We start from the raw sequence: 24462 nt of genomic DNA, 5'->3' as shown, positions 1-24462 counted from the left end.
TGGTTGCACGATATTCAAAGCTCTGTCTGATCAAGCTCCTATTTTCATTTCTTCTAGTTTGAAGCGATATGTTCCCTTGAGAGATCTCCGCTCCACCTCACACAACCTTTTAGTCATTCCTAAAATCAAACGCAAAAAACACGGTGGTCTCCGTTTTTCTTTTTTGGCCCCCAAAATCTAGAATTCCCTTCCGTCTGCCTTCTGACATTGCCCTACCTATGACTGCTTTCGTAGGATGCTGAAAACGTTTCTCTTCCAGTCAGCATTCGAGTAACCCCCGTTCCTGCCCTCCGCATTTGTTATGAGCGCCATAAAACCGTCCGGTGACCGAGCGCGGTATAAATAATTTTAACATAACATAACATAACATAACATAACAACAGTCCAGCCCGAACTGCCAAGCCAGATCCTCCCTGGATGGGAAACAAGCATCCTAGGACCGGTTTCGGGGTTTCACCCCATTTCAGCCAGGATAGCTTGATTCCAGTGGCACAGTGAACCCAGGACCCACGTCTGGGCATACCTGGCGCACTTAGGGCAAGAAAGCAAAAGACACACAATTGAAGGACGGAATGCAGAACAAATTAAGACATTCACCCCCAGTCAAGAGATCTGGGTTAAATCCATCATTCTTTTGCTCACCATGCCACCCCAGTTTAGACCTGGCCATATGCAAATCAGTCTTGACTATGTGCCTCATGGGAACAGTCCCGTCCGAACTGCCAAGACAGATCCTCCCTGTACCGGAAACCAGAATCCTAGGACCGGTTTTGGGGTTTCACCCCTTTTCAGCCAGGAGAGCTTGATTCCAGTGGCACAGTGAGCCCAGGGCCCACGTCTGGGCATACCTGGCACACTTAGGACAAGAAAGCAAAAGACACACAATTGATGGACGTTGAATGGGGGCGAGTGTTTGCAATGTTCAACACTCCGTCCATAATCCCCTTTGGTTTTGCTTTGTTCACCCTAAGTTGGCAGGGTATGCCCAGACGTGGGTCCCTTGCTCACTTTAACACTGGATTCTAGCTAGCCTGGCTGATGACGGCTGATTAACCAGAAACTGGTCCCAGGATGCTTGTTTCCAGTCCAGGAAAGACATGGCTTGGTGGTTCGGGCTGGACTGTTCCCATGAGGCTCAGGGTCAGACCGATTTGCATATGGCCATGTCTGAACTGGGGTGGTGGAGTGAGCAAAAGAATGATGATGGCTTAAACCCAGATAAGTTGACTGGGGGTGAGTCCTTGCAATGTTCAACAATCCGTCCATCATCCCCTTTGGTTTTTCTTTATTCGCCCTAAGTTGGCAGGGTATGCCCCGACGTGGGTCCCTTGCTCACTTTGCCAATGGATTCAAGCTATCCTGGCTGATTAGCCTGAAACCGGTCCGGTCCCAGGATGCTTGTTTTTGGTCCAGGGAAGACATGGCTTGGCGGTTCAGGCTGGACTGTTCCCATGAGGCACAGGGTCAGACTGATTTGCATATGGCCATGTCTGAACTGGGGTGGTGGAGTGAGCTAAAGAATGATGATGGATTAAACCAGTTGGCTGGGGGTGAGTGCTTGCAATGTCCATCATCCTCTTTGGTTTTCCTCAAGCTGCTGGCAGTATGAAAGCAGCATCAGGATTGGCCTGAGCACCCTGAATTGGAGCTCCCAGAAAGACTGGGAGCCTGTGCTTGCTGTTTCCAACCCAGCAACGCAGCTTTGGTAGGAGACAGATCTGTGCACATGTCAGTTTGGCCGTCCTGAGACAGCGGGCCAACCTGACATGCACCCTGATAGCAGTGCCGACCACTCCCCTTTGTGACTGCCCCCGCGGTGGCCCCGCCCACAAGCCTCAGGCCGGCCCTTAGAAGTTGAAAAATAAAACAGTAATAAATCAGTTTTATTTTTCAAGTTTTGAGGCTGGCAGAGGGGCAAAGCTCCTCCGCCATAGCAGAGGAGCTGCCATTGCTGTGTTGTTACACCCATGGTACTAATGTGCCCACCTACACCCCTAGCAATCCAGTTGCCCCTCTTTGTGCTACCTGTCTCCCATACCCTCATGTTTGCAGCCACTGTGTGAGGTGCTGTGCTTACCCCAAGCAGCCTCCGATTTGCCACCCGCCTTCATCCTCTTTTTAGATGTCCACCCTTTTCCAGCCGCCCCTAGATGCAACCCTTATGTCCAGAGAGACCTTTTGCCATCCTACTCCGTTCCAGCTGCCTCCCCTTCCAATATCCCATCCTACTGCCCTTGCAGACCCTCTGACCCACTGCATCACCTGTATTTACTGTCTTGCCTCATCAATGGAGTCCCTCTGGGCTGCCATCACACAGCCCTCTAGCCTATGTACCCCAGCCCTCCCATAAAACTCCCAAGGTGCCACCTTCTCCTCTGTATGTGCTCCCAGCACCCTCCAGCCCCTCTTTGTGTTCCTGACTTCCCTGCAGTCCTGGTGTACTGCCTTGCACTGTCTCCACCCCCACATGTTGAGCCTCCTACTCCCCTGCAAACCCTCAACAACTATTGCTTTCCAGTGCCCAACCTGTTTTTTTTAAAAAAATCTCTACAAATATTTGTGAGCATCAAAAGAGATTTTTAAAATGAAACGGGGGTGAATTGCAAATCTTTGTTACCCCCTTCCTTATACAAGAGTGGGATGATGATTTGCTGTTTAATTATTACCCCAAACTTTCCAAAGAGTGGAAGTAGTGTCTGATTTACTCCCTGCCACTTTGCCAAAGGTCAGGGGAGATTTGTAAATATGACTAGCTCTGCCTTGCACTAGAGCTGGGATGGCCAATTTCCTATGGACCCCCTCCGCTTCCCAATGGCGATCGGACTTTAAGAAAAAACAATAAGCTGGTGGCAGACATCTTGCTCCCTCAAGGGCTGCAGACTGTGCTGGTCACGAAGGAGAATGTCAACTGGTACCCACTCAAGTGCCTTACCACTCAAGTGCCCACTTCAATTTGGAACAGGGTTAGAGTGTACACACTCAACAGTAATAAGCTTGACCAGCGTTCTCTTAGATTGCCCTCCTTCCCTCGGGCATGGCAGGATGGTATGGCTATCCCCTCACACAACTGCCAAGGCATGGTGAGGAAGGGACATGCAGGAGCACAGCTTTAAGCAGCACAGATATTATTTCACATTGTTTTACCAACTTGTGGCAACAGTGAAATGTGATCAGCGCTGTGCCAGTAATGTTGCTGACACATCACCCAACGTCAAGCTCTAAAGAAGTGTTTAGTATGTATTCTGAAAACAGAAATTCTATAGAAATTGTCTGTTAGATAAGTGATTTGTTGATTCAAAATCCTTTAGTCAAGTGCTACACACTAAGGAATAAAGGAGCCGCAACACCATCTGGTGCAGAATGCCAACATGTTTCGGAAACAATATTCACTCCATGAGCGAAATTGGATCTCATGACTGTGACCCTCTTCAGACTATAAAATGTGTCTTGAAATAACTTATTTGGAGTGAATGTTCCCAAATCCTCTTATCATCTCATTTGCCGCAGTTAAATAGCTAATTTCATATTAGGAAAGAGTTCCAGTGCTTCCAGTTTGCCAATGTACTGAGGTGTGCTGTTTTAGAGAACCAATTCCTGCGATTTTAACACTACTAAGTGCCAACCTGGCATTTGTTGTGTACTGTTTTAAACTTTAGAATGTAAGCAAATGGTAGTTCAGTCATTACCTTGTTATATCTAAGACACCAATGTGATTTTACTTTCACCTAGGATTACTGCAGCATCAACATTCCTGTCGAGCCGTTTTTTCATGCTTTTCCCTTGTTTTCATCCCAAGGATTGTGAACAATGGAAGGAAATGAGTGTTCAGTGCACTTGCACAGCATGTTCTGCATGTGCGATGACTTCTTTTTGTCTAAGATCAATGAGTTTGCGAACAATCTGAAAAATATACATACCATATGCATAGGACACTCCAATGTTGCCTTATATCTCCAAGATTGCTGAAAGGATTTCGACCAAACTAAGAAAAGACACTGAATGACCAAATGGTTACTGTACAATAAACATTTGGCGACTGTTCATTAAGTGGTTTCAGAGTCGAATGTGCATAAAATTGCTATGGGGAATCACATTATAAATGTGCGTCAAATATGATTTTTTGGGACACCCCTTACACCATCTGAACTATTTATACCGCATTTTTCCCTCGTGTAGAGATCCTATACGTTTTTTCCAGTTTGGGTGCAGATTGGTGAAGAAGGGGTAGGCGAGGCAATGTTATTAAGGATGCAAAAACTGGATTTCCTACAGAGTGACGTGTCAAGAGCTTCCACCTACGAGTCAATCCGGTACATCAATCGGAATTCTCGTTCTTCAATCTCATTCATATCGTTCCGGTACTTCAGGAGCTGCACTCTCATCTTAGAGACCTCGGTATCCACAACTTCCGGGAACTCATCTGCCTTTTCCAGTATTCTTTGTTGCTTCTCCAGTTCAACAGTATACCGTTTTGCATCTTGCAGCAGTTGAATCTCAGACTCCTGTACGCTGCAAATACACAATGACAAAAGAGAAACCCTAAGTTAACAAACTTAAATACGATTGGTCTTTAAAATAAAGACCAAGGGATAAACTGTAAAAGTTTGGGCCTATGGCACTTCCTGAATTTACTTTTACATATGTTTTGCCATTCACAAACAAGTGTAGCAGTATGCCTGGACAGTCACTCTAGGCGCAAATTTCCAAGCGTACTATTGAACGTTATCATTTAAGGCTGTCTATTAGACGTGTGTAAAATTGCATGCAGCCTACAATTGTACAGAAAGGGCAGCTGTATGCGCAACAACACACTTTTTTTTGCCTCTTTAGGGAAACCCATTTTCCCTGGGGAGAAACCCCTTCATCTACAACACCACCAAATATGGATTGATCTGTTCAAGTTCCCACCCTATAGGTGAAGTTACTCCAGCCTGTGGCTGCAGTAACTTACTGAGCATTTCCAAGGTGAGAAAGGGTAGGATTTCAGTTTGTGACTACCCACAAGCGTACATGTTTGTGGACGTTCACAAAGTTACAAGAGGAATCACGCTTTGTATGGTCTATACCCTAGCCCTTGCATCAAATTCACTACTTGGGAGTGCGCACGCAGATTTGTAGTAGTAAATTATTTACACCAGCCAGGAATTCTTTTATGAACTCCTGCCAGGCTAATGAGGTATGCGTACAGCAGTAATCACCTATGCGATTTGGACCCTAAGACTTTTTTGTATAATTGTAAAATTGCGCATTGACATCAAAATGCAAGATAACGATGTACCAAGGAGGGACTAACAAGCATGATAACGACTCGGAAGCCAGCGTACAGGGAGGAAAATGACAGAACCCAATACAAAATATGAGCAGAGAGTGCGCTGTCCAGCCTCGACCTAAAAATGGCTCATCTTTTTTTCTAAATATTATACGTTGACAAAAAAAAAAATGTTACTCACATTTTAAATGGACTTTCAATTTTAATTCTGATAGGCGATCATACCAACCTTTTGGGGAGCTATTCGAGCACTCTCACCTCAAAGCGGGTGCAGGAGGCAGCTGCTCAGGGCCATGGTAATCAATTAAAACAAGCATTGGCATAGCCAATAGGTCTCGCCTTTGGGACCTTATAAGTGTTTAGTTATCCAGCACAATATCCTTGGTGCATCAACATCAAGTGTTGCATGGCTAAACACTTATAAGGTCCCAAAGGCGAGACCTATTGGCTATGCCAATGCTTGTTTTCTTTGCTTCTGTCATGCTGCACAGCATTTCCAAAGGGCATCATCAAAGGCATAAGCCGCAAAGGAGACCTATTGGCTTTCCCAAAGCTTGTTTTTTAGATTTACAGTTTCATTGTCAAAAATATGTTTCCCTGGAAGATGGCATTAAATGTGCCTCATTCTGGGAAGTACAAGAGAAACAAGTTCGGCACATATGTGCATTAGGCCCTTGCATGGCTACGCAAAAGGATTAGCAGGGTCGCCACTCCAGGTTCAAGATGTGCTCTGTCCACATTTTGCAGACGCTACCAGTGGATAAAATGGCAAACTCATTAGGGAAGCAAAATTACACAGCACACATTGGGGTGCACAGCAGATAGCACCAGCACATACATGTGCTGGAGATCGTTATTTCAACCTGGCTGAATTCGCTATTCCTCAATGTAGAATCAAACAAATGCGGCGGTATTCAAGAACTAATTTACCGCACAGGCAGGGTGTCATGTTGACACTAATCACGCCATTGATAACTACAATAAGTTAAGCACCCACAATAAATTACAAGATTTGAAATCAGGCGATGACCCTACACTCAAAGGAAAAAATATTTGAACAGGAAACTGCATGCGACGTTTGCTGTAGAAACTCAAGCAGAGAAATGAATACTGGTCAGACGAGAACCACAGGACAAGTATAGAGTTTCAAAGCTAGCTCACCACAAACCCAACGGTTTAGCAATGTGATAATTATATCGATGGAAATAAGTGAGTCAAAACCAGCAATACATTACATAAGGGGAGATAATGCAAAGACACTACGAGTACTAAAAGAAAAGAAACAAACAAACGTTTGCCCAGCGCCATTTTAACCACGGACCACTAGTAAGTAAAAGACTTTTGCCAAACAGGCTTTCTCTGGAAACAGCAGACTACTTTAAGCAAGCAGTTCAGGACCTAGTAATCCCAAGAGTGGAATACGGGGCAGTAACCTTATGCGGCCTCCCTAGGTCGTCGACCGCCCCGTTAAGAGCAGCTATCAATTCAGTGGCGAGACTCATCACAGGATCAAAGAAATCCTCTCACATATCACCAGACCTTAGAACCCTCAACTGGCTACCGTTTGAGGCTAGAATTCACCTGAGAATAGCATGTATGACGCACAAGGCCATACACCACAATTCCCCGAGCTAACTAGCTCAGAAACTGGTACTATCTGCTGGTAATAGATCTTCCAGAAGCTCCAAGAATCTTTTACTGAAACCACAACAACTTGCCAAGAAAAAAACATACTACCGGGCCTTTTCTGGAATGGATCCAAGGATATGGAATGCTTTGCATACAGAAACAAGAACAAACCCATCTACTGCTGCCTTAAAAAAAGAAGTGAAATTCCAAATTCATGTGAATTACTTACGTTTTACTAGAAGTCAATTATTAGTCGGTATTATTGAGCACCGTATTTTATTTGCTAGTTCTGTACTATTGAGCACCTTATATCTGAATCACCTATAATTGGATTCTTTTATGTATTTTTTTTCTTTTTACTTGTTTACTCTTACTTCTAATGTATGACATGTAAAGAGCTCGGATACCTGGGTCGTGTTCGCGCTAGATAAAACCTTCAAATAAATAAATAAATAAAAGATGCCAGTCTTCAATGGCAGGTGACTGGTTAGAAGGAACGATTAGTAGGAATTCAGTTTTTTGAGTGTTTATTTTAAGGTGATTGGAAGATAGCCAGTTTTGAGTTTTCAGAAGAATTGTGCTGAAGGAACTGATGTCCTCTGGGGAAGAGACCTTTTGGTATAGTTGGGTATAGTCAGCGTACATATGATAAAGGATGCTTGAGAAACGCAAAATTTCCATAAGAAGTTTCAAGAACAGTTTGAAGAGCTTGGGAAAAAGTGAGGAGCCGTGTGGGACCCCTACTGTGACCGACGTTGTCTGTGATAGTGAGTGATTAACCTTGACTCTTTGAGACCTGTCATGGAGAAAGGAGGTGAACCAGCTAAGGACTGATCCTGAAAGCCCCATACGGTGTTCCAAAAGGGCAAGAAGGTTATCATGCTTAACTGTATCAAATGCAGACGATAAGTCAAGGAGGATTAAAAGATATGATTGGTTCTGATCCAGCATTTTTAGGGCATCGTCCACTATATGTGTCATAGGCAATTCGGTGTTGTGCCCTGGACGGACACCAGATTTAAATTGATCCAATAGTTGGAATTGACCTATGTGTTTAGAGTTAGATGTGAACACACTTTTCCAGAAGCTTTGCCGAGGTAGGAATATTGGAGATAGGACGGAAATTGTTTAGGTCAGTTTGGCCTGCTTTAGGTGTTTTTAGGATGGGTGCAACCTGACCTGACTTTAGACAGTCAGGGATAGTGCCTTGAAGGAGGGAGCCATTAACAATCTTGGTCCAAAGTGGGAGTAATGCAGGTATCATCTCCTTGAAAAAGTTGGGAGGCAGGTCAAGTCAAGTCAAGTCAGAGAATTTATATAGCGCACTACATACCCAGAGGGTCTCAAGGCGCTTAGGGAGGGGAGGAGGATTACTTGTCAAATATCCACGTTTTAAGTTGCTTTCTAAAAGCTAGGTGGTTCTGGGTAAGGCGAAGGTAGGTGGGGAGTGAGTTCCATGTTTTAGCTGCCAGGTATGAGAAGGATCTGCCTCCCATGGTGGTCTTGTTGATGCGGGGTACAGTGGCGAGGGCTTGGCTGGAAGAACGTAGTTGGCGGGAGGGTGTGTAGAAGGACAGTCGTGAGTTGAGGCATTCTGGTCCGATGTCGTAGAGTGATTTGTGTGCGTGGGTTAGCAGTCGGAAAGTGATCCTCTTATTGACGGGTAGCCAGTGGAGGTCTTTCAGGTGGCCAGAGATGTGTTCGTTCCGCGGGATGTCTAATATGATCCTGGCTGAGGCATTTTGGATTTGTTGGAGTTTCTTCTGAAGTTTAGCGGTAGTACCTGCGTAGAGGGTGTTTCCGTAGTCCAGTCGGCTCGTGACCAGAGCATGGATGACTGTTTTTCTGGTTTCGGTGGGGATCCAGCGAAATGTTTTTTTGAGCATGCGAAGAATGTTGAAGCAGGATGAGGATACGGCGTTGACTTGTCTGTTCATTGAGAGTGAAGAGTCCAGGATAACGCCTAGGTTCCGTGCGTGGTCTGTCGGGATGGGTGCTTTTCCAAGGGCTTCCGGCCACCAAGAGTCGTCCCATGCAGAGGGGGATGTACCTAAGATGAGGACTTCTGTTTTATCTGAGTTCAGTTTCAGACGGCTTTGTTTCATCCATTCGGCAACTTCTTTCATTCCTTCGTGTAGGTTTGATTTGGCGGTGCTGGGGTCATTGGTGAGAGAAAGGATCAGTTGAGTGTCATCCGCGTAGGAGATGATGTTGAGGTTGTGTTGGCGAGCGATGGCCGCAAGGGGGCTCATGTATACGTTGAAGAGGGTGGGACTGAGTGAGGATCCTTGTGGTACGCCACAGATGACTTCAGTGGCCTCGGATTTGAATGGTGGAAGGCGGACTCTCTGGGTTCTTCCGGTGAGGAACGAGGTGATCCATTCAAGTGCTTTTCCTTGTATTCCGATGTTTCTGAGGCGTTGTAAAAGGGTGCTGTGGCAGACTGTGTCGAAGGCTGCAGAGAGGTCGAGGAGGATGAGGGCGACTGTGTCTCCATTGTCCAGTAGAGTTCGAATGTCGTCTGTTGCTGCGATGAGGGCGGTCTCAGTGCTGTGTTTTGCTCGGAAGCCAGATTGTGAGGAGTCGAGGGATTTGTTGGCTTCGGGGAAAGCGGCGAGTTGGTTGTTGACAGCTTTCTCGATGACTTTGGCTGGGAAAGGAAGGAGCGATATGGGGCGGTAATTTTTGAGTTCGGTGGGGTCTGCTGTGGGTTTTTTCAGAAGGGCGGTGAGTTCAGCGTGTTTCCAGCTTTCCGGGAAGGTGGCGGAGTTGAAGGAGCAGTTGATGACGCCTCGGAGGTGAGGTGCTATGATGGAGTCTGCTTTGTTGAAGATGTGGTGAGGACATGGGTCTGTGGGGGATCCTGAGTGGATAGAGTTCATCAGGCGGATGGTGTCCTCAGTGGAGATTGGGTTCCAGTCGTTGAGAGTGTTCAAGGGGGGAGAATGTTCAGCATATGGTTGGGTGGGTTGGTCTCCGGGTTGGTTGTCGAAGCTGTTGTGGATGTCTGCAATTTTGTTGTGGAAGAATAAAGCCAGGGAGTCGCAGAGGGCTTGAGAAGGGGTGATGTCGTTGGAGTTGGCCGAGGGGTTGGTAAATTCCTTGACGATGTTGAAAAGTTCCTTGCTGTTGTGGGCGTTGTTGTCTAGTCGATCCTTGAATGCTGTTTTCTTGGCCTTTCGGATTAGTTGGTGGTGTGTGCGGGTGGCGTTTTTTAAGGCGTCCTTAGTGCTAGTGGTAGGGTCTTTTTTCCAGGCCTTTTCAAGGGAGCGGCAGAGTTTCTTGGACTTCTGAAGATCATCGTTGAACCATGAGGCCTTCTTGCTGCCAGGTTTGCGTTGACGTTTTTTCAGTGGTGCTAGGATGTCGGCGGTGTTGGATAACCATAGGGTGAAGTTGGCGGCGGCTTGGTCTGGGTTAGAAGAGTGGGCTGGGGTGTTTAGAAGGAGCGATGAGGAGATCTGGTCAATGGTGATTTTGTTCCAGTTTCTTTGCAGAGTTGGTTGGAGGTGGTTGGTGGGTTTCGGCTTGTTGTAGGTGAAGTGAACGCAGCTGTGGTCAGTCCAGAGGAGATCCGTAGTGTGGCTGAAGGAGACATGATTGCTGGAGGTGAAGATGGGGTCGAGTGTGTGACCTGCGATGTGGGTGGGGGAAGTGACCAGTTGTTTAAGTCCGAGGTTGGCGAGGTTGTCCAAGAGGGTGGTGGTGTTGCGATCGTTGTTCTTTTCAAGGTGAAAGTTGAGGTCTCCCAGAAGGATGTAATCTTTGGAGGGGAGCGCGTGTGGAGTGATGAAGTCCGTGATGTCTTCACTGAATTTTGCGCGGGGTCCTGGTGGTCTGTAAAGGAGGGTGCCTCTGAGTGTGGTCTTGGGGTCGATGTGGATCTGGAAGTGAAGGTGTTCAGAGTTGGCGAGGTTGGCGTCAGAGCTGGTTGAGATGTGGATGGATTTCTTATAGACGATAGCGATTCCTCCTCCTGTGTGGCCGGTACGGTCCTTGCGTGTGATCTTATAGTCTTCAGGGATGGCAATGGTGATGTCTGGGGCGGAGGAAGCGTTCATCCATGTTTCTGTAAGGAAGGCGATGTCTGGAGAGATGGTGTCTAGTAGATTCCAGAGGTCAATGGCATGTCTGTGAACCGAGCGGGTGTTGAGAAGGATGCATTGTAGGTGGTTGGGGTCGGGAATCTGTGGTGTGGTCGTAGCGGAGATGTTGTCGGTGCCGATGAATTTGCAGGAGTAGCAGGAGAAAGGTCCATGGGTGTGTCCAGGAGCGGCTTGGACGCAGTTGGGGGCGCGACCGGCGTTAAGGGCTAGGAGGGTGGCGGCATCGTAGGTAATGCGGGATGGCTGGGCAGTGCGAGGGACAGGGGGTCTGGCGCTGGGCGCGGTCCAGGCGCGGACGGGCGTAGACGGGCTTACCTTTGGCGCACCTTTGGCGCGAATGGGGCGCGGTCGCTGCGCGTGGACGCTGCACGCGGGAACATCTGTCATATATGGATAGTGGAGGGGGAGGGGCGAGGGAGGATAAGATGGGAGGCGGTTGCGTGGTGGAGGGGGCGGTCTCAGGGCAGAACAACAACAACAGAAGCAAATGGCGGCTATAGCACGATTTTTGACCCGGTTTGAGGAAGGAGAAGAGGTATGAGCTGAAAAACGCTGATAAATGGTCAGCAAATGCAGGTTACAGCCAAGGTAGTTCTAAATAATCAAATAATGCAGGCACAGTTATCACAAGCAGGCAGGCACGTTCTAGCGCTAAGCGAGGGCAGCAGCGCTATGCAGGCAACAGAGAAAGTTAGCAGCAGCGTCTAGGAAGCTTAGCAGCGCGATGTGAACGATACCAGGCAGCTCAGGGCAGGGGTCAGCGAGGGCAGGAGGGAGCGACCGTGCTCAACGAGGTCATTGAAGTGGTTTGAGGGTTTGAGCATTGTTAAAATATTATGAATGGTATTTTCCTTCAAAGGTTATGAAAGAGTTCCATGAGGCATTGTTTTTGGGGTCGTCTCCCATGGGACACACAGGAACAGCAGACTAGGAGGTAGAGAGGATGGATTGAGGTGGGAGAGGACATTGTTCCACATAAGTCTGCAGATCATTTAACAAGCTTTCTGTCTTCTGGCGAAAGAAGGAGTTGAAATACCAGCAGTTTGGCGGTGGAATAGGTTCAGCAAGGGACAGGAAGGATGCGTCATTCAACTGGGCTTTTTTTTTTTTTCAAAACAAATTTTATTGCGCGATTGCACACATGGTGCAGCTCTCCACAGTCAGGAGAAAACTGCAAATAAATCAACACCATCAAATTATTGGCAATCTATACGCCTTTTGGCTTCCCTCTCCCCACACTCCCTGTCCCCAACCTCCCCCTCTACCAACTCCCCCCTCCCGGATCCCTCCCTAGCCCACTGCACAATACCGTCTCATTCTCAAACAGTTTCACATACAGAACCATGTATACAGTTCATTCATTTCGGCCCCCTATTCTATCTCCAAGCTATCTTCACGTTCTGCCGTTGGTTCTAACCATAGACCTCTATATTCCGCCCACCTCTTCCATATTTTGTAGTGCTTCCTAGGACAGCCCAGAGCCTCAAAAATAGGACGCTCCAACCCCATACAAAAATTCAGCCCCTTCTTCCACACCACCACTGGAGGTGCCCGTGTATCTTTCCAAGCTTGAGCCACATCTCTCTTGGCAATGGGGAGGCCCAACAGCAGCAGATGCCTTTTATATATATAACCCCCCACCCCCTCTAGTACATGTAAGAGGCCTAATTGTGGGGTATGTGGAAGTTCCCATCCCAACACCTCAGACAAACAGTCCCAAACTCCTTTCCAGAACCTAACTAAGGCACTACAGCTCCACACCGTGTGAAGTAGGGTGCCCACCTCCTGCCCGCACCTCAAACAATCAGGGGACGCAATCAGACCCGCCCACCACAGTCTCTCCCTAGTGTAATAAGTTCTGTGAAGATATTTGAATTGGATGAGTCGTAGGCGCATTGCTATGGCTGCCCCACGGGGGGCTTCAAGGGCTTCCTGCTAATCTTCTTCTTCCAATGTTCCAACATCTCCTTCCCAGGATTCCCTCAATTTGTTCTGGGAGAAGGAGCAATGTGTAACAAGAGTTTGGTAAATGCAGAATATTTTCTTATCTTCTAAATCCCCCATAAATACCTTCGCCTCTAGTGGACTAAATTCAGGTAAGAAGTCAAGGCCCTCTAAACTAGGTGCAATGGCATGGCGGAATTGTAAATATTTGAAAAATTGGGTACGAGGCATGCCATATTCCTCTCTAAGGTCCTGAAATGATTTAAGGGCCGTGCCTGTCATAACATTACCCAGCGTCGAGATCCCTATGCAATCCCATCCTCGAAAGCCCTGCAGGGACACTAGCGCAGGCAATCGACCATTATGCCATAGTGTGGGTTCTCCTCCGTTAATGTGCCCCACCATCCCATGCGACGCAGCGCCTGCCTCCATACCTGAAATACCACCTGTGTAGCCTGTGGCAACCGCTTCCTCAACCGCGCCGGATATATAAAAAAGTGTGAAGAGTGTCCGACGCCATAAGATAGCGTTCAAGGGCATAAGCAGGGTCCCCCCTATCCCCATACACCACTCATTCAGGATCAAAAGATGGGAGGCCTGATAGTACGACAGGAGATCGGACGTTGCCAGCCCACCACAGTATATTGATAAAAAGCAGGAGCGTAGTGTAACCCACACTGAACCCCCCGCCCAAAGAAAGTGCCCCAGCACCGAATTGACTTGCTTAAACCAATGAGGTGAAATCGGGTAAGGGTGGTTCTGCAATTGGTATAGCAGGCATGGGAGGGCAACCATCTAAAAAATTGCTGACCGGCTATAAATTTTAAGGGGCATACGGGACCACGTCTTCATCTCTGTTCGAACCCGATACCAAGAGACCATGGGAGATTCAGAGAGGAACACTCCTAGATACTTATGGCCACCCACCGCCACTTGCAACGCGGACGCCCATGGTCCAGGTCCCGCACGGTCTCCCAGCGCCAACAGGGTGGATTTACGCGGATTCAGGTAAAGTCCAGATGTTTCACCAAGGTTTGCATAATCTCTAAAATACGCAGTCCCGACCTTTTAATGTTAGTAATGAAAAACAGGACATCATCTGCATACAGCGCGATCCTATCTGAAGGACCGGCCTCCCACACAAAGCCTTTCAATTGTGCGTCCATGAGCACCCATGCCGCCAGCGGCTCCTTAGCCAGGGCAAATAAATATGGCGACAGGGGGCATCCCTGCCGAGTACCTCGCCCTATATGGAATTGGGTAGACGCGGCCCTGGCCACCCTCACCGAAGCCGTCAGGTCTGTGTATAATAGTTTTAGGTACGACAGGAAGCGGGGCCCGAGGTTGAGACAAGACAAGAGTGCAAACAGGTAGACCCAACTCAGCGAGTCGAATGCCCTGTCTATATCTGCCAACAGTAGTGCTGCCTGCTCCCCGTGCCTCTAATCGCCTCCATCGTGACATGAGCGCGTCTAATGTTGTGCCTCTTTGCCCTATGGGGCATAAACCCAGCCTGATCCGGGTGGACCAGCTCTGCTATATAAAGAAGGAGATGATTTGCCAGCGCCTTAGCCAGTATCTTTGCTTCAACATTTATGAGGGAGATGGGTCGGTACGACTCATGCCGTTCCGGAGGTCTGCCTGGTTTGTGGAACACCACCACCTCCGCATGTCTCCAGTCCGCCAGAAGGCGGCCTTGCTCTCTAGCCACCTCCAATGCTGCCCTACAGTGTGTTCCCAATTGGAGGTGGTATTTCTTAAAAAATTCACTCGGGAACCCATTTGGCCCAGGTGCCTTTCCAGTATTAAGCTCCCCTAGGGCCTTACCAAGCTCTTCAGCAGTTAGGGGGAGGTCAACATGCGCCCGCACCTCCTCCGATACCGCCCGTGGCGGTAGATCCGCAATAAACTTATCCACAACTGCAGCGGGGAGGCACTCCTTCTGAGCATATTGGGCAGCATAAAATAACGCAAAACTGTCCGCCAGTTCCTTGGGGTCCGTGATCAAGGCCTCGGCCGCTGCTACAATCCCCAGCAGCATCTGCGCCTGAATCGTGTTTTGGCAGAGCCTATGGAGCATAGTGCCTGACTTATCCCCCCACTGATATATTCTGCTCTGCGTCGCTAACCACACCTGCCGAGCCTCATCAAGCAGCAAAGTTGCATAAGACTGCTGTGCTAATAGTAGCTGCCCCACCTCCCTACCCTCCCTAGTTCCACTGCATTGCCCCTTGAGAGTCTCAATATGCGCTGCAGCTTTCACTAATTCCTCTCTGCGCTTTTTACGGGCTGCTGCACACCAGGCAATGTCCACCCCACGCAGTGTGGGCTTCAGGGCCTCCCAGAGTGTCACAACATCTGTAACCGACCCCACATTTTCTTCCCAGTAGTGGGCAATGGCCTCCCCCATGTGTTTCCTGTACTCCTCCTGCTGAAGATGCCACTTGGAGAGGCGCCACCGGAAAGGTTGCCGTCCTTTATCCAACCAAAAGTCCACCTCAACCGGGGAGTGGTCCGAAAGCCCCCGTGGCAATATGATTGCTGATTTCACTCTACCAACTGCTGCGCGAGGGACGAATACATAGTCTAATCTAGAAAAGGACTTATGGACTGCAGAGAGATATGTAAATTCCCGATCAAGGGTGTGAAGGTATCGCCAGGTATCAACCCAACCCATCCTCTTAACCATATCGCCTAGCTTAGTGAGCGGGTCCGCTACCTGTCCACCCCCGGTCTACAGCCATCCATCCGACCATTCAGGACGTTGTTCCAGTCACCCCCAATCACCGCTAAAGCCTCAGGCATTTCTGCCCACACAGCAATCAACTTTTCCACTAGCGACCACTGCAGTGGGGGCGAAGCATACACACTCCCCAGCACCAGGGGCCCCTCACCAAGCATTCCTTTAATAAACAGGTATCGGCCTTGCGGGTCAACCCACTGCTCCGAGTGAACGTAGGACAACCTGCGGTGCACCAGAATGGCAACCCCCCTGGACCCCCTTGCAAACCCAGCATGATAAACCTGTTGGTATCCACAGTGCTGTAAGCTAAGTATTTTGTTGCCTAGCAGGTGCGCTCCTTCCCGTTTCCCCAACCATAAAACTGCCCGTCTCTTCAGCTTATCAAGCACCCTCCGCACATTCCAGCTAAGAATCCGTATGGACGCCCTGGGGATCATCAGCCTGGTTCCTTCAACCGCAATCTAGGGGGATGCATGTCAAGAGTCCAATAAATGGGCCCAGAGGACGTATACACACCAACTGTCGAGACTTCATACTTAATGTGCAGGTTAGACCAAACCCACCCCCCCTACACAACTACCCCCTACCCCCCTTCTTCCCCCCCCAAACACCAACCCCCATACCTCAAAAAAAATGTTGAAGTACCTGTTGCGGCCTGGGCAACCCCGATCCCAAACACAGGACCGGAGGCTGTCCATACCAATGGATCTCCAAGAAACTATCCAGTCACCCAACTCCCTCCCTAACAAGCCTTAAGCCCGGGGAAGTGGTCCGCCCCTTAACGAACCCCCCACCCAATCCCCCACCACCCCATATACTCATATACACTGTCATTTAGTCATCACAAGTGCCCCTCTCGTCCCTGCGGCCACTCCTGCGGAGAGTTCCTTCCATTTACTCTCACAGGGGTGTACGCACGTCAATGTTCCACCTCTCGCCGGTTAAATGTTCACAGATCTGTGACCAGATGCTCCGGGGCAGCCACTCTGCCGCCCGCAGCGCCCCCGGAGAGGAACGCCTCCTGGAACTGGAACTCCAATTCCCTCTACTCCGCGAGCCCCTGCGGTCTGCGCCTGTGTTCCACTCAAGGAGGAGTCTGAGTCATGGCCTGGTGGAGTATGCACCTTCAGCTTTACTGTTTCATCAGTCCAACGGAACACTTCCTCCGGGGTGTCAAAGAAGTGGGCTCGAGATTGAAACACCACCCGCAGGCGGGCTGAATATAGTAAGGCATAGGGGAGCTAAAGGACACGGAGGCGCGCCTTGGCCGAAGTAAACGACTGCCTGCTGGACAAGCTTGGTATAGTCCGGAAATATCAGGATTCTTTGATTCTCACACGAAAGTCCTTCGCCCTTGCCTCCCGTAGAATGGTATCGCGGTCATAATAAGTCAATAACTTGGCGATCACTGGCCTGGGACGGGCCCCCACTGGCGGCTTCTGTACCAAAGCCCGATGGGCCCGTTCAATCACAAAGCATCGTGATAGGGATTCAGGAGGGAGCCAACTCTCCAGCCACTGGGTCAGGAAGCGCTCCATGTTGCCCTTCTCGCAGGCCTCCGGGAACCCTACAAATCTAAGGTTGTTTCGTCGGGCCCGTCCTTCTGCATCTTCCACTCTAAGGGCCAGCCCCTTCTGGACACTCTCCATGTCGGTCACTTTACGCTTAAGGATCGCCACATCATCTTCCACCCCCGAAATCCTGGTTTCGGCCTCTGTGATGCGAGCCACTGCGTTCCGCAGGTCTTAACGAAATAGCGTGACATCTGCTCCCACGGCACCTATTTTCGCGTCAAACATATCCCTTGACTGTGTTATCACCACCATCAACGTCGCATTATCAGGTCCCTGGCTAGGCTGGCCTCCAGTGGCCCCAGTGCAAACACTCGGCCCCGTATACTTGTCGATGGGCCCCTGTTTCGTGGACCCTCCACAAATCCCGCCTCTAGTCATTGTCGTCCGCGGCCGGGGACACACTCCACTAGGATCAGTCACCTGTATACCAGGATTGCGCCTCCAGGATCACCGGTGAGCACACGTGGCAGGACCCCAGTGCCTTTCCAGACCGGTCACTTTATCTTTCCCCCTCGGTCCTGGACTCTGTGCGTCACCGCCACTCTCTGGCCACACTCTGCAGGAATGCCCCTCACCAGGCCGCCCCCTTCGGGGCAACTGACCACAACAGATCTTTCGTGCTCCGAGCACACTCCCTTCAGCTGCCCACACCAAGGCCAATCTGCCCCACAATCACCTGCTTACATAGTTCGGTGGAGGGGTTGTCCACTCGGATATCGCGTGGCTCCTGCCCTCAGTGGCGCCACCGGTCTCTGGGCCTCACGATGTATTAGCCCCTGCACTACTGGCCAAAAGGAAAAGACTTCCGCCACTTGGTGGGCCTTAGGAACTCCTCTGTAGGCCCTGGCTGCTTCACCGACGTGGCCCCAGGCCCTGGATACACAGGGGGCCCACGCCAAAACCAGCCCTCTCCAGGTCTGCTGTCCACCTCTGGCAAGCCCCACTGCTGGCCGCTCACAGCCCCGTGGCACCCACCGAGGGCAGACCTGCCCCCCGATCACCTGCTGGTGTTGTCAGCTGTCCGGGCGCGCCACCTCGGGTGGCGCCAAACTCCTACTCCCAGCCGTGTCTCGGTCACTAGGCCTTGCTACGAGAAGGCTCCGGCCCCTCTCGCCCGGGACTCAAGCTCCTCTCTCCAACAGTGGCCCACTGGCCGCCTGGGCAGTTGCAGTAGGGGGGCCTCCGATGCTTCCGGGAGAGATCGGGCCCTCCAGCACCTTCCGGCCGCACTCTGCCTCTCACTGCCGCTCTCCGCACTCCCGGACCGGGGAGCGCGAAACTTGAGGCCCCGGCAGCACTCGCCCGGACCAGGCCGCAGACTGTCCCTCCGCTTCTCGCGGTTATCCGGGCCCCCAGAGCTCCACGGACAGCACCGGAGCACAGCCCCCCTATCTAGGGCACTGCGCCGTCTTCTAGGGCTGCGGGCATCAGGAGGGGAGACAGGATAAAAGCTGGATATGTGGCGGGCTGGACGGAGCTCTTCTAAGCTACGTCCGCCATTACGGCCCGCTAAGCCACGCCCCCATTCAATTGGGCTTTTAAGAGATCAAAAAGATTTTGGGGGCGGTTGTTCACTTGATCCAACTGGTTTCATTTTCTTTATGAGATTTTCATAGTAAGGAAGAACAACAAACAGTGCACTTATTTTTGCTAGATCTGACAGATTACCATAGTTTATAATTAAAGCCTGTGTCTTCAGTTACAGGCTGCACCGTCCGGGAAAGGTGGAACATTTGGTATAATTCTTTTCTGGATCAATGTCTCTTATGTCAGGGGCGCAGCCATGACTTTAAGTCATACACATCAGGAGCAGAGTAGCAAGTGAAATTATCTTCTTCAGGTGTGAAGGTTTGCCCAGCGAATGTACAGGATGTTCGTACAATGCAGCATCGTACTCCTGCATTCCAGACACTAAGTTCTATGGTGTGGCCATGCCCATTAGTCCATGTTGCAATCATGGCCCTCTCTCAGGTATGTTTGCAGTGGTCCCCAAATGTCATGTGGTCGTGAAGTCAGGGGTAATAATTCATCGTAGGTGTGTAGTTGGTCTTTACAATAAAGGAAATAATCTATCCACTCTTTGAATTTGGGAGTGTGCCTCTACTCCCATCTTACAAGCCATCCTTCGTTTTGCTAAGAGTAATCTCAGTGAAATCAGATTCCTTTAGGGAGCCTCAAGTTCCTCTGTGTAACCCAATGTTGTGAATGTATCTAGGACCCTAATTAAATATTCCTAATTCATGCCCTTATGCGGTTATGATAAATCATATCCTAATGAAGGCATAAGAATCTTACCCATATTCAGTCATAGCCCACGCAGCCCAAATAGGGCAAGCCTACTTCCGAAAATTCCTAGAGAGCACAACGAGTTCTTTCGACACACCAAACCTTCAGCAACCTGGGAATTCTCCATGTCTTTGTTTTGATTTGTCATTGAACTCCTGCGAGCACTAAAGGAACAGTCAGTTCTTAGAGACATCTTTTATTGACGTCTTATGTCCAACCTTACATCAAACACTGCACCTTCCAGGTATAAAAATACCAACACTTGCCTTAAGCAACACACGGAGGTGTGGAGCAGAGCGGCTATCTACTTATCCGAAGCCCAGCTGATGCGAGAGCAGAAGGAAGCCGCCCCTCCCCTTTGACACACTGGAGAGGCTGCCTTTTCTCACGCCGAGAAATCCAGCTCCGGTGTATCCAGTCATCCTTGCGGGTTACTGGGAGATCGAGTCCTAAGAAACGAAATACAAGACCTCCTTCATTCTATAACCAAGTTACGGAGCTGATTCAAACCTTAGAGAGAATTCTTGATTCAGATTCTTGGCAAAAAACCCAACTTAACTTAAAACTGCAACTTACTTACTCCTTCCCACATATTAGGCTTAGGTCAGGTACACCTGGGTAGGCGTATCTTAGAAGCACCAGTTGAGTTCGTTAGTCAATGTTTTTATGTATGTAAATATTTTATCCGTTTTAAAGTATCATATGGCTAAGAAACCATATCAATGCTTTTACAGTATTATTTCATAATACTCCTTTTACTGTACGCACTTTACTTCATGATAAGTATTGCAATTGTGGCAATTAATTTCTCTTGCATGAGAAAGAAGACTGCTCAATAAAATAACACCTTTTATTGAAAACGCCGGTCTTTCTATTTTCTATGCACCCTGGTGAAATTAAGCATGCACGATTGACTGAGTTAAATAGCGTTCTATTGTTTTCACACTCCTTATTCTGGGGGAGCAAAGTTGTCATGTTATATGGTTGTCTGAAGCTAATCCCTTCTTGTCTAAATCAGGGAAGTTAACCCCTCCCTATTCATTTGAGAAAGTTTCTAGTGACCTCTGAGCTAGCTGGCAAAACTAATTAAGTCTAACATAGTCAGAAGAGACCTAGATGACCTCAGTCCTACGTCTAAACTGCTGTTTATGTTATTCCAATGCGCAGAGCCTATTGGGAATATAGGAAATACACTACATGGCGCCCGACGTTTGGTAAGGCGATAATCTAACGCAAGATACTGGAGTAACTCAGTCGTGCTTTTCACACAGACCCCTTTCTCCCATAAAAACTCAAATAGACGTCTGGAGTGGGTGAAGGGTTAATATCTGCCGAAACTTAGTAGGATGAGAATCCTATGTATTAGTTTACGGTATAGTCAACGTTGAAGGATACAGTGTTCCAAAATATTGTGCACCTAATCTTTGTTTCCTTGAAACTTGATCTGCAACAAAAGATTTTCTGTCAGTGAAAATGTCAGACAGTGGGGATGAAAGGGAAAGAGTCAGACTAGCAGCTCAACTCTTAGCAGAGTACACAGTCCTCCAGAATGCAGACCCGGATGCAATACTCATCCCGGTCAATATAAGAAAAACCATAACTGTAAAACTTATAGAAAATGGAGTATCACCAAGAGGTGGTACAGTTGCATTTGTGGTAGGGGCACATGAGTATCGGCAGACAGAGGTATTCTATTCCTGGATAACTTTTCCAGCAGCACATACTGTGACACGTGAGTTCCACTAATATAAAATAGCGGAATCTCCAGAGGAATACTCTCCTTTCGAGGATTGTCATACTTCAGTGGTGGAAGAAAAAACCTTTGATATCAAAGATCATTTGGCTGCTTTACAGGACTTGAATGAAACAAGAAAAAGTATAAGTAATATAAAGTCTAAGCCAACAACCACTGAAGAACCACCTGTCCCAGCAAGACCTGTCTGGAATCCAAAGATTGGAGTTCTGGTCCGAGAAAAGATCACAGTGAAGAAGGAATTTGGGCTTTCTTACAGAAAAGCAGTACCTGTCTTAGCTGTCAGCGGAACAAGATCAGTAGCACTACCGCCACTGGCTGGTAAAAAGGAGAACAGAGTTGTTTCAATCGATCTGGTGAAACCACAATCATGTGGCCAATAATAAGTAGTAGGGCCAGTGGGCTCCCAAGAAATAGCAGAAGACCAAATCTTGCTACAATCCAAGAGGTTCAAACTGAAAGACTAATCACTTTCGATAAACCATCAGTGAATAAAAAAGAGCTATGCAACAAAGCCATGGAACTTGTGCCTCTTGAAACCCAAATTGCAACAGTTCAAGAAACACCAGTCTACAACGATGTAGCCTTGGACTATACAAATGTAACAAAGAAAATGCAAAGATCAATGGAAATCCGGAAGCAATCCCACCAATTGACAGAACTGCATCTGGCTACTTTATCAACTTTGATGACTTTTCCGATGATCCTAGTGAACATGAAGACAAGCCAGCAACAAAAACTTTCAAAAAGAGAATTAAAGAACTTTTTCATCAACTCAAAGAAACATATCTGATTTTCCCTTGGATTGAACTATGGATTGTGTTAGGTGTACTTACCCTTCTACTTTGGCTAATCTTAGTTTTGATTTTGGGAAAATTTATTGATGGAAAATACAATCCACAGCAAGTCAGAACATCAACCTGGTCCTGAAACCACAAAGATCCTCTCACAAAGAGAAAAGAGAACTATCATCAGTGAACATCACAGCAAACCCTATACCTGGTGGTATAGCATGGGACAGAACTGACTATGAAATCAATGGCCCGGTAGAGCTCTTGAAGTATCCACACCAATTCAAGATTTAATTAAGTGACTTTGTGACACCAAGTTCTTTCTCTGATGATTGGGACTTTGAAAACATTAATAATATGATGTCAGATTTAGAAATGTCAGCAAAATTTTCAGAACATGATTATTTACAGGGTTCATCGAATTATGAAGAGATGTACTGTTATAACCACCATGGCCATCATTATCTGCATAAGCCGGCGAATCCTAGAAATGTTTTTACGTATAATCAGTGGGAAAATTGTCCAACTCCGCCAATAGGCAGTTCGAAAACGTTTTATGAAAAATTCCCATACTTTTCAGGGTTTAATCACACTGATCCAGAAATGTTTTATTTCAAGATGTTAAATAAGACAGGAATGAAAAATATGCTGACTAATACTAAATTGATTTATTCTGAAAAATGTTATGACAAAATGTCAACATTTGGTTCTGAGTTTTGGAAAAACAACATTGAAACAAAAACCATCTGGGGAAAAAAGGAATGGCAGGTACAAGGTCTAGAAGCATTATTCAGAGCCTGCATGATCCCAGAACAAATAATGTTCCTGAATGACATAATTCAGCAAACAACCTGTCTTGGCTTAGCTAAGATAAAATATTTAAATAACCTGTCTATACTAAAACCTATGCCTGATAGAAACACCACTACAGATGAGGGGTTAGACGTGTCCAATATTTTACAACAAAACAGAACAAATCCTAATTGGAAAAAAATGGTTGATCTGGCCCATAGACACAAATAACTGTCAAAATAGATTCCTGGATAAAATGCAGGGGTTCAAACAGAACAGGCCAGATCCTAGATATTCCCAGAGACAACATCCAGGGATAGAGACAACATATAGTCTAGGAAAACTATGCCTTGACTGGCTACAGAAATCCACACTTCCCGAAATCAAGCAACACTTAACTTTAATTAAAGAAGGTGCTGACTTGCGAGATTTCATAATGGGACCTCGCAAACAGTGTCAAAAACATTTCATATACGTCGGTATATACGCAGCTTACAATGAAGCTTGGAAATTGAAACTGCAGAAAAAATACGGGAAATTGACCGTATCAATTTGGAGAAATCACTTTCTGTAGTGGACAATGAGTTAACAACTCAGTCCTCCAGAATCTATTCACTGGACAGCATCGTATCATCTGCTATTGATATACTAGGGCATGACATGCTAATGTTACAACATGGCCAGTCCCAATTACGTTCTATTGTACAGCTAGGTTGGACGTTGCAAAACCTGCGTTCAGGCTATGTGCCATGGCGTTTAATCACCACAACGTCATTGTTTTCTATCTTTAACCTTACTGATAAACAAATCAGTTTGGCACAAAAAGGAGCAGACGATACGATACTGAGCATTGAAAAACTTGAGAGATTACCATTGACAATGTCAGAAAGACCTGTCATTGAATGGATAATACAAGGCACCATTACAATCCCGATTACGACTATTCAGTTTTAATACTGCCAAAAATATATACCAGCAGGCCTGTATGAAAGGTTGGGTAAAGGATACATCAAATCATCCTGGAATTAACCTTATACACACAAATGTTACAGTGAAGGGAAAAAAGAGCTATTTCTTAATGGTAATGATAGTAAAAAATCACTAAGCAGTACACTCCTGTGTCAAGTTATTAACTTGCATGGGGCCTGTGAACGTTCCTCGAACAACCTTTCAGGTCATCTTCAGGGCACCCATACTGCACAGATTAGAGCCATTTTTCAGACAGCTTTCCAACGGTAGCTACGTTCTAATAAGTGATCACAGCTGCTGTGACATGGTGCCAGGAAAAGCCTATCTGGGAACTGTGACAGCCAGGGTCATTTGATGTATGCAAGTATTGCATCCAAACAGCATCCAGACATGGAGGCGTCAATATGGCCTTATGTGAATATCTCTTCTATTCGAATTGATACTTTAAGCAGAATGAAGTCTATTCTTTTACAGAAAACTGTGCCTTTAACCTCGTCCAAAGAAACGTATGGCCTGCAAGTTGCAAGGACAGCGGCAGAGATACATACCCTATTATCGACAAATTGCCCGGTGCATTTCGTAGAAATTTTAAGTCAAATCTTAAAC

At 47.5% G+C, this 24462-nt stretch overlaps 1 protein-coding gene across 2 annotated transcripts in view; it reads right to left on the bottom strand.

Moving 5' to 3' along the window:
• Nucleotides 1-24462, bottom strand: part of CCDC146 (coiled-coil domain containing 146) — a 1211813-nt gene that overhangs the window by 767486 nt on the left and 419865 nt on the right. For both annotated transcript variants that reach the window (XM_086967356.1, XM_086967357.1), the window contains one exon: nt 4300-4509. In XM_086967356.1, coding sequence (XP_086823482.1) covers nt 4300-4509 — 210 coding nt within the window. The remainder of the gene's footprint in view (nt 1-4299; nt 4510-24462) is intronic.

Source organism: Lissotriton vulgaris, chromosome 1_1 (assembly GCF_964263255.1).
Source record: "Lissotriton vulgaris chromosome 1_1, aLisVul1.2, whole genome shotgun sequence".
NCBI lineage: Eukaryota > Metazoa > Chordata > Amphibia > Caudata > Salamandridae > Lissotriton > Lissotriton vulgaris.
This window is presented reverse-complemented; position numbering and strand designations above follow the sequence as displayed.